The sequence below is a fragment of the Neodiprion lecontei genome, chromosome 1 (genome assembly GCF_021901455.1).
Source record: "Neodiprion lecontei isolate iyNeoLeco1 chromosome 1, iyNeoLeco1.1, whole genome shotgun sequence".
Taxonomy (NCBI): Eukaryota; Metazoa; Arthropoda; class Insecta; order Hymenoptera; family Diprionidae; genus Neodiprion; species Neodiprion lecontei.
The window spans coordinates 6,943,227-6,959,170 of record NC_060260.1 but is presented as its reverse complement, the minus strand read 5'-3'; the positions used below and the strand labels follow the sequence as shown (position 1 = coordinate 6,959,170).

Genomic DNA, 15,944 nt, shown 5'->3' with positions numbered 1-15,944 from the left:
AAAAGATCGCTTTATATATATATACATATATGTATATACATATATACATACGGGAAAAATGAACGAAAAGTCTGTCTTTTCTATCGAAAACCTGCAGCAGCTACTCTATTTTACATACTTCGTACGAGCATGTTATATATATATGTGTGTGTGTGTGTGTGTTTTAGTGTAAGGTAGATATTTCTAACCTCTGACATGCGATACACCCGTATAATTGTAAAAATCGCAAGCTTATACCAACTTCCTTCGGCAATAAAGCTTGAGAAGCTGTGAGTAGGCGGGAAGGCAGGCATTATTATTACAGTACCTACTCTTAGCATTATGTATATACCTATCAGACGCGAATGAATGGGGAGGTAAAAATAAATTGCTACAATATATTCGGTGTCCGGAAAAAGTATCTTTACGTGTGCGGTCTGGTGCTTGAAAATCGGGGATCAAAGAATGGTGAAATTGAGATGTTGTGCCGCAACGGTGGGAAAAAATAAGAAAAATTAGAAGACAGCTGATATTGCGGGTGAAGTAGATCTATTGTGAAATGAATTTTGCCTCACTCAGATACCTGTACACATAGTTGCGAAAATGTGTAAATATGCACTTAATTAGAGAGAAATCCGTCGTCGAACACGGTTTGAATAGCAGAAATATTCGAGACTTGATCGACTTTTGTCAACACTGAGAAATACGTTGCAGAATTAAACGGGACTTGCACAAGCAACGAAAATATTCCCGATTCGCATGCCCACGTATAATAGAGCGTAATAACGGTTCTGCAACATTTGAGCGTAGGAATTACGTCGAGTACGGTTAAACAGCGTCTACTTGGCGTTGAATGAAATCAACTCGCTGAATCTAATGGACAATGTTACGTAATTCGGTACAGTCACGAAGCGACTCTCGGTAAATCTCGCAAAGCTAGCAAAAAGTTTGGCCGAAATTCCATGCAGACGCGCCGACGAAATAGAAAGGATAAGTATTAAGGGGGGAAATCACTTGGGCCGTTATTTTCGCGAAAAATAACTTGAAAAAATTTGTAAACGTAATTCAGAATATCAATGAAATAATGTCAAAGTCAGATCAAATTCCAATTAATTCTTCCCACTCAAAAGAATTCGTATAGAAAATAAAAAAAAAAAAAAAAACGCCTGAAAATCAGCCTTCTAATGTCGTTTCCCTCTTAATAACATCGGTACAGTAAAGAGATCAGCAGCGCCTCATCTCCCTCTAATTCACTTTGTTAATCGTGTTTATTTTCTTTCTGTAACGAAAGCGTTTTCGCTTCGCGAGCTGAATGGGTGAAAACAAATCACTAGAAGAATCTACGGTCAGACGGTTGAGACTAATCGGATTTATCGGTAGCTTTGTACTCGCGAAAAGGATGGTGAAAAAAAAGAAGGGAAAATAACGTATAGAAACGTTGCAGGTGCTCCTGGTTTCTTGAGATTAACGAAATCGATTTCGGACTGCGCCTGAAGTGGAAAGAAACGGGATAAGAAATCCTGTCGGAAATCGAGAGAGAGCGAGAGAGAGAGAGACACGCCGAGTGTCACGTTTATATCGCAATCACGTACTGCGGTAGTGCAAAAATTGTGCAATGGGGAAATCAATTGTCTCGGAATATCGATTGTGAAAAGCGGTACAAAGCTGAAACGAGCAATCAATTCGATCGTAAATGCGAGATTTAGTTCTTCGTCGCTTAATTTCTTTGCATTTTTATTCCCCTTTTTAGATATCTCTCCTGGAATTGTGTCATTGAATGAAAATCAATGAGAAGCGATAGACGCAGGATGCGTTCAATTCCCGTACGTTCATGACTGCTGGTGAAAAAAGAAACGGAAATAGAGAGTTGCTGTGCTGTTTGAAAAGCAAATAATGCTCGCCTGTCCCGCCGCCAGTCAATGAACGCGTTTATATTTACTTCGCATACTTACTCGGCTGCACATTTACTTTGACGGATACTTTAGCGGCAGGTCGCCAACTTAACGATTTACGCAGAGAAAATATAATGAAAGGCTCGTATTTAGTAGGAAACTGACGACCTGCGGCCAGTGATAAAGGCTCGACTTGGTCCGCCTCACAACAAACCGAACAGCTGTTTATAAATTGCGTGCAAAACTGGAAACTCCGAACTTCTGTATCCTCAATAACGATAGACCGTCAGGAATGATTTCAGACCTGCGGGCTATTATGCAGTAAAAAATTAACAAATCAATATTCACCATATCTTCAGTACGACAAAGATTGTTAATTAGCGAATTTCAAAGCCAGAACTTCAATTCCACCAATAATTATCAACGGATCGAGTTAGAAGTGTAATTCTTCTAAATTAGACAGATAATACGATTTTAGAATATCAGAAATCGGATGATAATGTGATCAGAGGGTCGATTATGTAATTTCTCTTCTCACAATTCTTACCATCCAAGCATTCTGATTGGTTGGCAAAGTTTAGTCAACCAACCAGAATGCTCGAATGTTGTAAAATGTGATAAGTAAAATGACGTAACCGACACCCAAATGATGTTGTAATACCCGACTTTCTCGAATTGAAATTCTCCCTTTTGCAAATTTTTTCTGTCACCAAAATGCTGCTTCGTTGTTAATTCAATTTACGAAAGCTCCAACAGTTTGAATGTCTTGAAAATTTTTGCTTATAATAGGTATTTTATTTCGTCGCATTTTAAACGAGGTTTAAAGTCTGGTACATCGTTATCAGAATGCAATTTCAAGCGGGTTCATCGAATCTCAATTCATCGATCGTTTCCAACGCGTCTCATGTCTTGTCGAACCGTGGACCAGAATCACTATGGTAGGGTTTTTGGAAGCGCGGAATTCCGCGGTGCACCGGAATGCGCTCGATGCATCGCATTCCCGATGCATTCCTCTGGCGTACGTGCAGCATGGATCCGGATGCATACTCGCAATAAGGACGATTGCACGAGAGAAAATTTTGCACCGATAAAACATATCTCGTTCGTGTTAAAAGGAACAAAAACCGTGAAACCATGTAGTGGTGGTCAAAGCTTGGAAGGATCGATATTTGGAATGGCCGACATATCAAAATTTTAATCGGGCGAAAATAAAATAACGGAAGATGAATTGATTGTTGTTGTTGAAAGATGAATTATCTTAATATCAAGATTTCGAACATTTCATCTTTCATATATATCAGCCATTCCAAGTATTGATCCTTCCAAGCTTCCACCCCCAACCCAACCATGCACAAAAATGATATCGAATCGAGTGTATAGCAATATTAAAAATTGATTATGATCCACCGATAATATTCAAAAGACATTTTTCAATTTGACCGTATAAATCGCAAGTTTTTACTCGCTTGGTGAGACGGAAATGTTCCCAAAGTACTTGTACGTCCGTTCATTTACTCCGAATGAAAAATATATGCTTACGGATTCAATCGGATCCTCTTGAACGAACGGCTCGTCAGTGATTTTGATTCTTCCGTTCGGGTTGATTTCGCATGCAACCGAGCAAACTTGACCTTGTTGCGCTTCGGAGCGGATATGCGCGTTGCATAGCCTAGTGTTTGAACACGTGAGCACATTTTATACCTCACAACGAAACAACCAGGTGCATTCGTTCCGCGTGGCAAACAGCTAGACGTCGTCAAGCCCATTTGCGTACCCGCAGTCGTTATGCTTCAACGGGAATACATGCCGAGGGTATGAGGGAGGAGGAAAACACCTGGGAAAATTAATCGGTAGAATAAATCGAAGAGGTGCGAGTCGATTGCGACAATTTCAGCCTCGCCCCTGTGCGAAGATTGCATGCGCGTTATGCAACTTCCGATATGTCAGTGTCAGAGCTATTTGCTCGCAGCCTTCGAAGAAGAAGGATCGTCTTAAAAAAATTTCCAGAATCGTTTCTGGTCGGATTGGCAGAAGACAAGAAAATTAAGAATATGGTTCGAGGATGGAAGAATTACTTTCATAATTGTATTCCTGACCGATCTTTTCTTTTCATCAGAAATTGATACGTTTTTTGGGATGCGTTAAAAAATGTAACTGAACACATATTTTCCGAATTGTTAAAGTCAACTCGAGGCGGTTCTGATCAAATTTATCATCAATTAGAGACAACTTGACTCTGTCGGCTTGAAAACTAGAGAGGTCAAGTAATTGATTTTTTGGGGCCGAATTCATCTTGGCGGTGAAATAAAAGGAAACGATTAGGTTGAGCTTGGCACCAAGTATAACCCGCATCCCGTACCCATAATATAATACATATACCTACACGTAATATCCGTTATCACGGTATTTTGCTTATCCCAGCCTATTCGACAACCTCTGATCACCATTCCGTAAAACTTGACTCGTCTCGTTCATTCCGAGAAGATCTCATAGTCGATATAATGATAATGCATTCCGGGGTGAGGTTGAAATTACGAATTTTCAAGTTTCGCCAGGAAATAAATCGAAATTTGGCACTTTCGGAACTTTTTAAATTCGGAATTTCAACCCCATCCTTATATTCTCGAGAAAAATTTTCCAAGTAATATTCAAATTATGGTCTACTTCTGGCACTCAACGTAAACGACTCGATGCCCCTGAGAAAATCAGACAAATTGCTTGAACGCGTTCCAAAAAATTATTACGGTGTGGATTTGGCCTGGAAATTTCTGTAAAAATCCACACGAAGTCCTCGAATCCGCGATTGCAAAAATGCAGTTCAGTTTCATCCTCGTAATTCTATAAAAGCATTGAAGGTTCAAGATATTTCACAAAATTCTGGCTGCTGGCTTCGATTTCGTAACTCGGGTAGCATGTTCCTAAAGATTGACAGAAATGATAAAAGATTGATAAATTTTGCGAACCGACTTGTAGCCATCATTCAAAAAAGAAACAAAAAAAACTTCACGGCTCATTGTTAGCAGCAAGAATTTCGTTATAAGGTTTTTTTTTTCAAATAACATGAATCTGCAGTTTTCTCTAACGAGATCAGAGTTAGATTGGAGTTCGATCGAAAGAGAAATTAGGTATGACGATCTTCCGTATAATTACCCAAGAGTTGCCACGTCACGGGACTGAAATTCAAGGTCACTGCGACGGACTGCTTTCTAAATTACCGAACTGGGCGATAGCTTCGAAATTGGGTGCGTCGACTGCCTGCACAAAACATGATAATCCCAAGGCAGCTTCGTATCGATAGTGTTCCAGAGCTTTGAAAATAGTTGTTGATTAACGAAACCTCTCTCTGTGATTCGTGATTAGTTTTTTATTCCGAGTGTACAACGAAGAAGATGAATGAAATAAGAAAGACTTACGATAACCTCGATTTTGAGAAGCCGAAATAACTCGGGACTTGAAATTTGACTCTCGAGTATTAAGCAGGGAATGATGATAATCGATCTGTGCTCACCACGTGGCCACACTTTCGCCATCTTTAAAGCCTTCAATTTATCTAATTAAAATTTCTCTACACTTGATGAAACAGACTAAAGTTATTTAAATAATCCCTAATGACCTCTCAGTTCGTCTAATTGAATTTTGAATTTAATCAAGCCCCAAATGCGTTAATGAAAATAAATTCATCGGACAAATTCACGTGAGCGTGATGAATAATAGCAGGAACAAGAAAAAAACCACTACATTCCAAACAAAGCAAGAATCTGCATTATTTCTTGCGAATGAATAAATATTGGTGAAACTGCGATGTCAAAGAAAGCCAGCAACAAGGTAGAAATTCCGTCTTGCTATAATAAAACTCTGCGGTCAGAAGCCAAGCGTAATTTTGAAACCGCAAACTTAAACGAGCGGTGTACCTCCACCAATAATTGGCTCGACACTTAAAAGGGCCGAGGCTGATAAAGATTCGCTGCTAAAATCCGTTGTACTCGTTCAAAGAGTACGTAACATAACACCGCGATGCAGGATCACAGCGAGTTCGTTTAAGAAAACACCCGCGCTTTTAGAACACCTACATGATTATGATTTCATCTAATATTAGACGCTCTCGTAGTAAGAATATTCGCGGAGATCTAGTAACAGATATTGTAACAGACTTGTGATATTAGCTGTAACCAAGTTTCGGTCGCTGTTTGTGAAAATTTTCACAATACTCCGAGAGATTGAGAATGCAAAATTTCTCAGTCTAGCTTTTAATACCTACGCGCAGGCGCAGATGATCTTTCTAAGCTTATTTCGGGAGATATGTACTGTTATTACAGCTAGAAGCCATGTGAAGCGGATTCCTGATCGCGAAAAATCCACCGATCGTGGCGAGTGGCCAGATAAACATTTTTACTTTTTTATTTTCATTTCGTTATCTACGTTAATCATAAATCGAAATAGGTCAGAATTTACAGCCCACGACTGGCCGAAGAACAACGGTCCTTGTCCTTCGCTTTGAGAAAAGTCTTTGGGCTGAAATAAATTTTGATTTGTATACAAATGGCGCGATATACGCGGATATATATTCATATATACGCAGGTTTCAGGCTTGAGATAAATTGAGTGAAATATCGACACTACGTGTTCCTCCGAATCAGACCTCAGCTTTAACGCAATTCGCTTTACTATATAGGCGACTTATACGCACACCCTTTGATCTGATAAGGACAATGGTTTACTTGCTCCCAGCTGCAAAGGTTGGAAGTCACGATCTTATCATACCTGCAATGCCGCCGGTTAATCGATCGTGCGCGTTTCCTCTGACACGCCCGAAATTAAAATTCGACCATGGAAACCAGCCCCGTTGATCGAAAAGTTCCGCAAGAAATTCCGATAGATTAGCATAACGGGAACTTTTTGAATTCTGTTAATTATCATGGTACAAGCTGATTACAGGTAAATGATTCGTATTAATGATTATCAATTTTCTCATGTTAATTGGCAGATTGTTTTGCTCGTTATCGTGCTATTTTTTTTTTTTTTTGAAATCTTATTATTACATCAGATGAAAGATATTCTTCATCCGTGTAATCTGACAGCAAATTTTCGCGCTGAATGATAACAAAGAGGGGCTACAATTGGCGGAAAATTTGTCGCAGTTGCGCGAAGCCGCAGGTGTAAGAATAATTGAGTTGAGGCAATTCGAGATAGCTGGGGAGATTTAAATAACGGCGACATTGCACGAGAATCCAGTGTCCAGATGCTTATCTTACCGCAAACGAAAACTAAGTGGCTGTCTCGGGTTGTGGAAATTTTTTTTTTTATTTTTTTTTTTTCACCCCCTCAACCGTCGAGTTTTAATTTTTTCTCCTTCATTTCTTCTCCTCGCTTTGCGTATATTTTCTTCCCCGGAGTTCTTCCTTGAATCCCGGGGCATTTCCCGCAGACAGTGATTTTTCACATTTATATAACATCTATGTATACATTATGTAATAAACATATTTATTTTCCGACCCATTCGTATTACATTTGCGGCTCGCTTTTCAACTTTATCCAAGCGTTAAATTGCCCCGCAACAAATGACTTTTATTATTAAACGAAACTGACAAGACGGCGAAGAATTCATATTCAGAATTTAATTATCATTCCTACTTGTAAATTAAATTAGACAAAGATTACGTAGGTATAGCGATCGTTTCTGCTTTGCTAACTCGTTCCAATCACTGCAGCTCGCTTCGAAAAACTTGAACTCGTTTCGGTTCAATTATTATACGATTTTGAGTAATCGCGTTGCGCCCCGATGATCTATAATTTTATCTCAACGAAACGAAGTACGGGAAAAATGTCTAACAAAATAATTTCGAATCCAGAGATGGATTCCATGCGACAGGTTGCGCTCTAGTTTATTCCCCACCACGGCAGCAATTATGAGAGCGGCCTAATTAGAGGGAACGACAAGTGGTAGAAATTTCAGTCAAACGACATAACCCAGAAAAACTTGGTAAACTCCGTCAGGGTCGGCGCCGATTTCTAACGCGATAATTGAGCAGGACTTATCGATGAAGAAAATGAAAATTGTGCTGCGAGAGGTTGAGTGATTGATTATTTTACCAGTAGATCGGATGCCTAAGGTTGTAAAATTTCAATGTCAACGAATCGGAGTAAGAAGCTAACGAATTTCTTTTCATTTCGTAAAATATATAAATACCCATGATTATACGAGCAACTGAAGCGATTAATTTTTTATTTCCGACAGTCCATTTGAGTGTAATTTTTCTTTGAAGATTTTAACGCGGTTGTAGATCGCCGTGTTTTCGTACCAGGAAGAGCAACCGATATAAATATATACTTATATCAATGTACAGCTGTTTTGTGGCAATAAGCAGACGTCGATGAGGAAATTTTTGCAAATTTATACGTCGGCGAATAGTATCCGTTAATCATCTGGTCAAAAATACACGATTAGGCGGAAGATTTTTGGTTCGGCGATGTTTAAAATCGAGAAATCGTACGGTTTATTTTACCGTGTGTTTATTCGCCCGGTTTTCAATTCAAACAAACTAGTTCACGTCTCGCGTGCGTTGATATACGCTACGCGCCGCAAAAGCTTACTACGAGCTTGCGCTACGCGTGCTTTCTCACGGAATCGTTCAACGTCGCGTCAATAATCGAATATGGAGATGATAAAAATTGCATATTTTCAAGCTCCTCGGCTTCCTCGCCGCGACTTAGTTGGGAAAATTGCACAATTTTCTCTCGTCCATTGCGTGAAACAGCTGACCAACTGACCGCTCGAGTCCTTTATAATGCGCGAGGTTTAACGGTAAACTTGATTCAATGATATGAATTTAAATGGTTAAACAGGTGAATGATGTCACTGCGAGTTACACAGGCACCGAACCATTATTCTGTCCTTGGATCGCGGAAAAAAACACACATATCTACACAAGCTTCTCTCATTCCTGTATAATGTGTTAAAATTTCTTTCGATATATACATCGTATTCATATATATACATATATACCTACGATAACCGATCCTCGGACTTGGATTTACGTAATCGATGACCAGGTGACGCGGCGTGATGCGAACCGTCATTAATTTATCAATTTACATACGTTGTTGTAATATACATGCTGAACGATTCAACCGTAAGCTTTCCATTCATTGTATGTCTCTGTCTTAAAATTCATCACTATCACGATCTATTCTTGTCACTGATGTCTGCTCATTAGTTCCTGGTTTTTGTTTCCAACCATTGCAGCTAGCTCGAAACGATTGTTTTTTTTAAATTCTTTTTAGAACGTCAAAAATAAAAATAATCCGATGAATAAAGCAGCGAAAGAATGTTTTTATACACCGGCTATCCGATTCCCGAATCATCCAGTGACCGCAAAATTTATCATTCTTTCAGGATCGAGCGAGGAAGATCAATTCACTGGTTTGGAATTCGGAATACGTAAGCTTAAATCCATCCGTTTCTCAGTGTGAAAAACAGTACAAGTAGTTTGGCAGTAAGAAACAAAGGCAATAAACAAAGTCGTGTTTCATATTGCAGTGGAAAAGGTTGTGAGAAACGGGGAAATCCGCGGGGAATCATTCGGGAAGGCGAGAGATTGTTCGGTGAAAATTATAGCCGAAGTTAAATGGAGGGCGAATGTATTACGATTCGCACGGTACAGTTTAAACTTTAAGTAAGCTCACTCTGCTCGATAGTTTTGGAACGGAGTGATTTTTTTCACCCCATTTTGATATATATTATACAATACGCGAATACACGCTCTTGCTAATATCGGCGGGCAGATTCTACGGCTCCAAAATACCTTCGACCAAAATGCGGAGCAAATTTTATAGGATTGGTGATAAATTCGTACCCCCGATTCTCAAGCCACGTGCGCCTAATGCGATTGCTCTCTGATTCGAAACCCCTGAATCTGCGTTGTGCGTAATAGGAGAAATTTTGAGTAGAAAAAAGTAAAAGTACAGGGTTCTAAATTATTTTCGTTTCTTATCATAACGGAAGAATATACGGTGATGAGTATAAAATGAAAATGAATAGTTGGCATCGAAGCTGTATAACTAGAAAATCTAGTACGTATCTGATACTGTTATTTTTTGATTACGTTTACTTGTGTACTAAATTTTCCTGCACGTACAGCTATTTCGTTAATTTAACGTTGACGCAACAGTAAATGGATGTCAAAGCTTTGTTTGATTGAAGAAAATATCTATAGCAATGCGAACAAACAGAGATTCACACGTATCAATGACCAGAAAATTTAGTATCAAAAACTGTAATCACCTTAAAACACGTTTCTCTCTCTCTCTCTCTCTCTCTCTCTCTCTTAAATATTCCAAAAGTCATTGAAGAATTATTACAACGCCACCCATTGAACCAGAAATTTCCGGTAACCGAATAAAATTTGAATTTTCTCCTCTCCGCACGCTTAAAATTTTGAAAAAAACCTCCCTCTACTCACCCTGGATATGCGCAGGGGTTGATGAAGATCGCTGCCACCGTGCATGCGGAATCCCCAAGGGGATCCACCGAGTAGGACAACTTCGCGCGCGCTCATCTCGCACTCTTCCGTATCTTCCGGTCCGCCCCTTAACTCTGGGATGGGGAAGGGCAGCAAGGTGGAGGTGTCGCGTTATTAACCGGAAGTCGCGAAAATTGCGCGTCCTCCTCCTCGCAGCCTGCACCGCACTCCGCAGCGGTTCGCTCCGCACTAACACAAACCTGGCCCCTTCCGCCGGTACGGCGCTACGCCCTCGCTCAAAGCCACGCCAACGCCAATCAGCTGATCCACGCTACACACAGCGATCGGCGCAGCCTCGGGGGGAGAGAGAGAGCGAGAGAGAGAGAGAGAGAGAGAGAGAGAGAGAGGGAGAGAGGGAGAGAGGCTATACTCGTGCCAGATCGCGGCGCCCTCCTCCAGGTGTGTAAGAGAGGTGCGATTTGTGCCGGCGTTTCTTGTGTCATGTGTGGGTGCTACACTTGTCCCCCCCCCCCCCGCCACCCCTCTATCCCCCTACCGGTCCTTTCGCCTCATCATCTTCGAAAACAAATATCGTTTTAATGTATACACGCGTAGAATGCACGATGTGCCGCCGTAGCTGTCAATCCTCCTCCTCCTCCTCCTCCTTCTCTCCCCCCCCCCCCCCCCCCCCCCCCCATTTCCACCGTTCACCCACTCACAATCGGCACACTTTCGGAAAACTTGAACGTACATGTAATTGTACGCTAAAAGATATGCATGGATGTAAATACCTGCGGCGTATCTGACCGATTAACTTGGATTCTTCGTTATTTTTTTTGGAAGGGGAGGGAAGGAGGGGATTTTCCGTTTTTGTTTATAAGATTTATTTTTGTACGCTTTCACCTACATCCGGCGCACGTCGCACGTGCTCGCTCAACAGGATTACACCTGTATATTTATACGATGCTTAGGAAGGTACAGAACGATTGGCGGATGAGACGCGAGTAATTATTGTGGTGCTTTTGATCTCAATGCGTTTCATCTTCGATACGGATTTTTTTTTTTTTTTTTTCAATCATTGTCTCTTATTTTGATCCGTATTATTATTCTGCTTTTGAACCTTTAGCTATAGTCAAATAATTTGAATGTAGGTTGTTTGAATTTAGAGTAAAATCACCGACGGTCTAAAGGTTGAAAGTGTTCTGTTACTGCGCATATACACTCCTTATAAAATATATTTTTATTTTTTATCATAACTGAAATGGATGGAATATAGTTTAACCAAACAATTTGCCGATTCAATCTTGCAACAATCAGAAAATCTAGTATTGACAACCATAATTATACTAAATTGTCGATTGTATTGTACTCGTTTGTAATTCTAAGAATATTTAAACCCTCGTTTCAACGATATCCATTTTATATTAGAATATTTTACAATAATTATAAGTGATGAAATTTCTCGATCGTCGTTAGTATTTGACTGAATAATTTTTTGACGGATTCGACATGCCTGAAATTGATTATTATCGCAGTTATCGTTCGAACTTCCGTTGCGAAATTCGCGTTCACTGACATTTTCACCGCAAATTTACTCCCGAATATTTTTATACCGTATAAGCTTTAAAGCGCTGCTCTGTATGATCTTCACTTCACTAGCTTTTATTACACCCAGCACTCCGTGCTATTTCACCAGCTCCTACGTAGCGCCACTATTTTTCCACTTCTCTCTCTCTCTCTCTCTCTTTCTCCCTCTCTCACTCTCTTTCTTCGTATAAGCTTCTCATTCTTTATCCCTTGCACGAAGGAGTCTGAGAGGGTACGTGTGTGCCTTAAAATAGTGTATCTTCTTCCTTTTTCAGGAACTCGGGGCTGTCCGGTGGGCATATATTCTAGGGCAACGTTATTTCGACTTTAGACTCTGGTTATGTAAGGATTTCAAACTAAACTACAACCGGACAAGGCCGAAACTGCTCGTCAATTTATAACCGCTCTTTAGATTTCAGATCTTAAATTTCCTAATCTCTGATCGTTAACTAAAGTATAATGTTCCAACTATGACCAACTGATAATATCTTATCTCTCAACGCGAATGAAATTCAGATCCCAAAAATGACAAAACTTTAAGCCGATCGATATTTCTGTGCATGTGGAATTATTCGAGGCCAAATTTGCAGAGAAAAAAATCTAATCGATGTTACTTTCCTACATCGTTTGGTCTTCCCTTCTAGCCTCTGTTTCTCCATTCTTCTAAATTCATACTAATTGATTCGTCTCGAGTTTATTTTCGTTGGATCGTCTGTTTAACTCATCTCAAAAATAATTCACACACGTCGTTACGGCTATTGCGCAAAGCTGACTGTCATAACCCGCTGACTTACAGACAGAGAAGTGAGTAGCGGCTTAACAGCGAGACGACAGCTGATCGGAGGGACTCGAGAGTCGGTCAGTGGGGAAACCGGCGACCCGTTAAACGGTTTCGAACGTGATCCTAGACCAACCGTCACTTCGTGACACTTGACGCCTGAGAGAGAGAGAGAGAGAGAGAGAGGGGGGGGGGGGGGGGGGAGAGGGAGAGATAAATAGATGGATAGTTTATTTGCCCTGGGACAGGTCCCCTCAGGCAGCATAAAGAAAGCTCACAGAAACAGATTATATGCACAAGGATTAAGCGCAATAAAGCTAACAACAAATTAACATGCATCAAAATTCAGGTTCTCAAATGATGAAAAATAATGAAAAATAATTACTAGACAAGGAGATAAAAAATAGATAAAAGTAAATAGAGAGAGAAAGATTTAGGAACTCGATCAGACGCGTTGCCTAAGGTTTCGATGTTGATTTTTCTCTTTCCAGACGCGACCGTCTCGTTAAAGGAGCCGCAAGAATTCCAAGTTCAAATTGTGAATTCTGGAAGGGAAGTCGGGAGAAGAATTCGACGAGGATTTATCGGGTTATTTACAAAAATACGAAGGGATGTAAAAGCGAAGGACCATCGAAGCTATTCTCTTTATCCCGGATCTCGAGATTGGATTATGATCTTGACTCTCGAAACCACTGAAATAAATCTTATCGGTTAACGTGTCTATCGACACATCATCGACGGATGGATACCGGGATCAGAATCGATGATCGTTGTTAACGAAACTACAGTTGTTGTATTTCAGCAAAGGCCAAACATCGATTGGCTTCCGACGGTTTTGGACGGAGTACTGAATTATAGTTACAATACATGTGATAAGGAATGTCGAATACAATTTACGAGAGTGAGAGTGATTGGTTTATGTCAAATCGACGCTGGATTGAACTTGTCACTTCTATGTTGACCAGGGAAAAATGGTGACTGCATGGTTCCAGTCGTGAGAAACTTTTTTAACTAAGAAATGCACGATTCGTTGAAATAAACGCAAAACTGTGAGTTTCCGTTTTTGGACGAAAATGAAAAAATTGAATTCGAGACAATTTTTTCGCACTATCTAGTTACATCATTTCTAAGATGCGTTTAAGTAGAAGAAAAATTCTATGATTTCAATGTCCGATCTATTCATTTGATAAACTCATCGAACTTGCATCGTATTAACTTTTCCCAACACGATCAGGAATGTTTCACCGAATTGCACTTACAATTAATCGACTTGAACGGTTTCATCGGCGTTAAAATTTATCGATCTATTCGCAGACTCCCTCGTATAAAGGTTAAAAGTAACGTGTACTTAGCCGTTAAGGTGACGGGAACACATCCCGGATTAAGAAAGTCGCTGACGATCCGTCACAGGCATTGCATCACAATGTATAGCGAACATTTACAATATATACCTGAATGCAAAATGTATGAATCTGTGAGATGCTTTTATAGCGACTTGTTATCGAAACAAATATAACATACCGAGAGAAAAGCTCTTGCCGGAAATTGGATCGTTGGAGTAACATTTTCTTTTCATTATACCTCAAGAATCGACGCGTACGACGAATGGAAAAGTCTGGTGGGATCAGCGCTGCAATGTGCGTGATACTTTACGGGGCTTCGAAATATCGAGATAAAAAGGAAAATTGGGAAAGTTTATACGTAGATTAATGCATGGGGGTCTGTGATTAGGGTTGGAATGACGTTCACGCGGAGGGTATAATACAGAGTTTTTCGTCAAATATCAAATACGTCCAATTGAACTCGGCAGCCGTCAGAGCAAAATGAGTTAAATTCCTACGTCTCCATAAATATGGATTATATTTTTTTTAGGTGACAGAAGGGGGTGAATTTCGGCGAACCTAAATCTAGGGGAAGCTTGAATTCCAACGAATCCGACGAACCGAGTTTTGTTTCAGAGACGTTCTCCAAAAAAATGACAACGATTGGTTGAATTTCATTACCTGCTACCCTTTTCCTGGTTTCCCAAATTCCTCCGCAGATGGAGTCACCTTAGTTTGCAATCGCGCCGCGCACATGATTGACTTCGGCTTGAATTAGCCACCCGGAAGTGAACGTGAGGAGGATTTCTAATCGGTATTCAATGGGCGGCCCTCCCCCAAAACCGAAGATATTTATCCCGTGTTTGATAAGTGACGTTTTTCACCGTGTAATATTGAGCCACCATTTTCCGCGCGCATGCGACTTCGCGACGAGGGAAATGCAGTGTGATCTGATGCGATTTTCCGCAACGTTCCAGCCGCGATCCTCCGATACCTGCGAAGGGTGCCGCAGCCCCCAATTTATCCGGAAGCTCGAGCTTTTACACTTGTTGTATGCGACGGTGGAACTTTTATCGACTGCCGCGCAACCCTATCGATCGCTTAGCCAACCGTGGTAAAGTCCTGGCTTTGTGCTTTTCGTCGACAAGGTATCTGCCTTTGGTTACGCGTGGCCTAAGTTTTCCTCAACGGGTATTGAAGAGTTTTTTTTTTTTTTCTATTCATAGAACTCGAAAAGATTCAACGCGCTCAACATTCGAATGTTGTTCAATTATTCGGTAGAACTTTGAATTTTTTTTTCTTTTGTTTATCGCTTTGGAATCAATTTTACCAACGGGGAAGAGAGAATTTTTAATCGGGTAATTACGATAAATTCGATTATGGGAGAGAGAAACGTGTGGATGGTATTTTTTTTTTTTTTTTAATCCTCTTATTACATATTTCTGCGAAAAAACTCGGTTACATGTGTAAAATAGCGTGTTAATTCGGGTATTAAGATTGAATTATTATAAGATCCCGTATATTCCTATTGAATAATGGTAATAATGCAATTAGTATGTCTAACTTAGTAACTAAGCGCGATTATCGTTTGAATACTAATATCTAACTTACGAAATACCGATATTATAAGATTATGGAAAGTATCGTGAAACGTGTTATAATTGTAAAATTAAGGCACTGCGGTGAAAACCAAGTATAAAAGATAGACTACGTTACTTACTAACTTAAACACTCATTTGAAGATTTGAAAACGTCATCAATCAATCAGGGGGCTCAAAAATCTGAACCCAGGCCAGCGAGGAAAGGAATGAGAATAAAATAGTCTTCGCTACTATTCGTGGTACAGATTTTTGAGCCTTGTAAACAACGAGTATCGATACTGCATCTGTGTTTAGTAGTTTGTTGTCAATTTGTTTCAGCAAACAAG

General features: G+C 40.1%; 1 protein-coding gene across 1 annotated transcript in view; it reads right to left on the bottom strand.

Annotated features, from left to right (window-relative positions):
* The window catches only part of LOC107225152, an 89,304-nt gene extending 78,708 nt beyond the window's left edge, over nt 1–10,596 (bottom strand). The window contains exon 1 of the mRNA XM_046742697.1: nt 10,331–10,596. Coding sequence (XP_046598653.1) covers nt 10,331–10,426 — 96 coding nt within the window. The 5' untranslated portion in view covers nt 10,427–10,596. The remainder of the gene's footprint in view (nt 1–10,330) is intronic.
* Between the last annotated feature and the right edge of the window lie 5,348 nt (nt 10,597–15,944).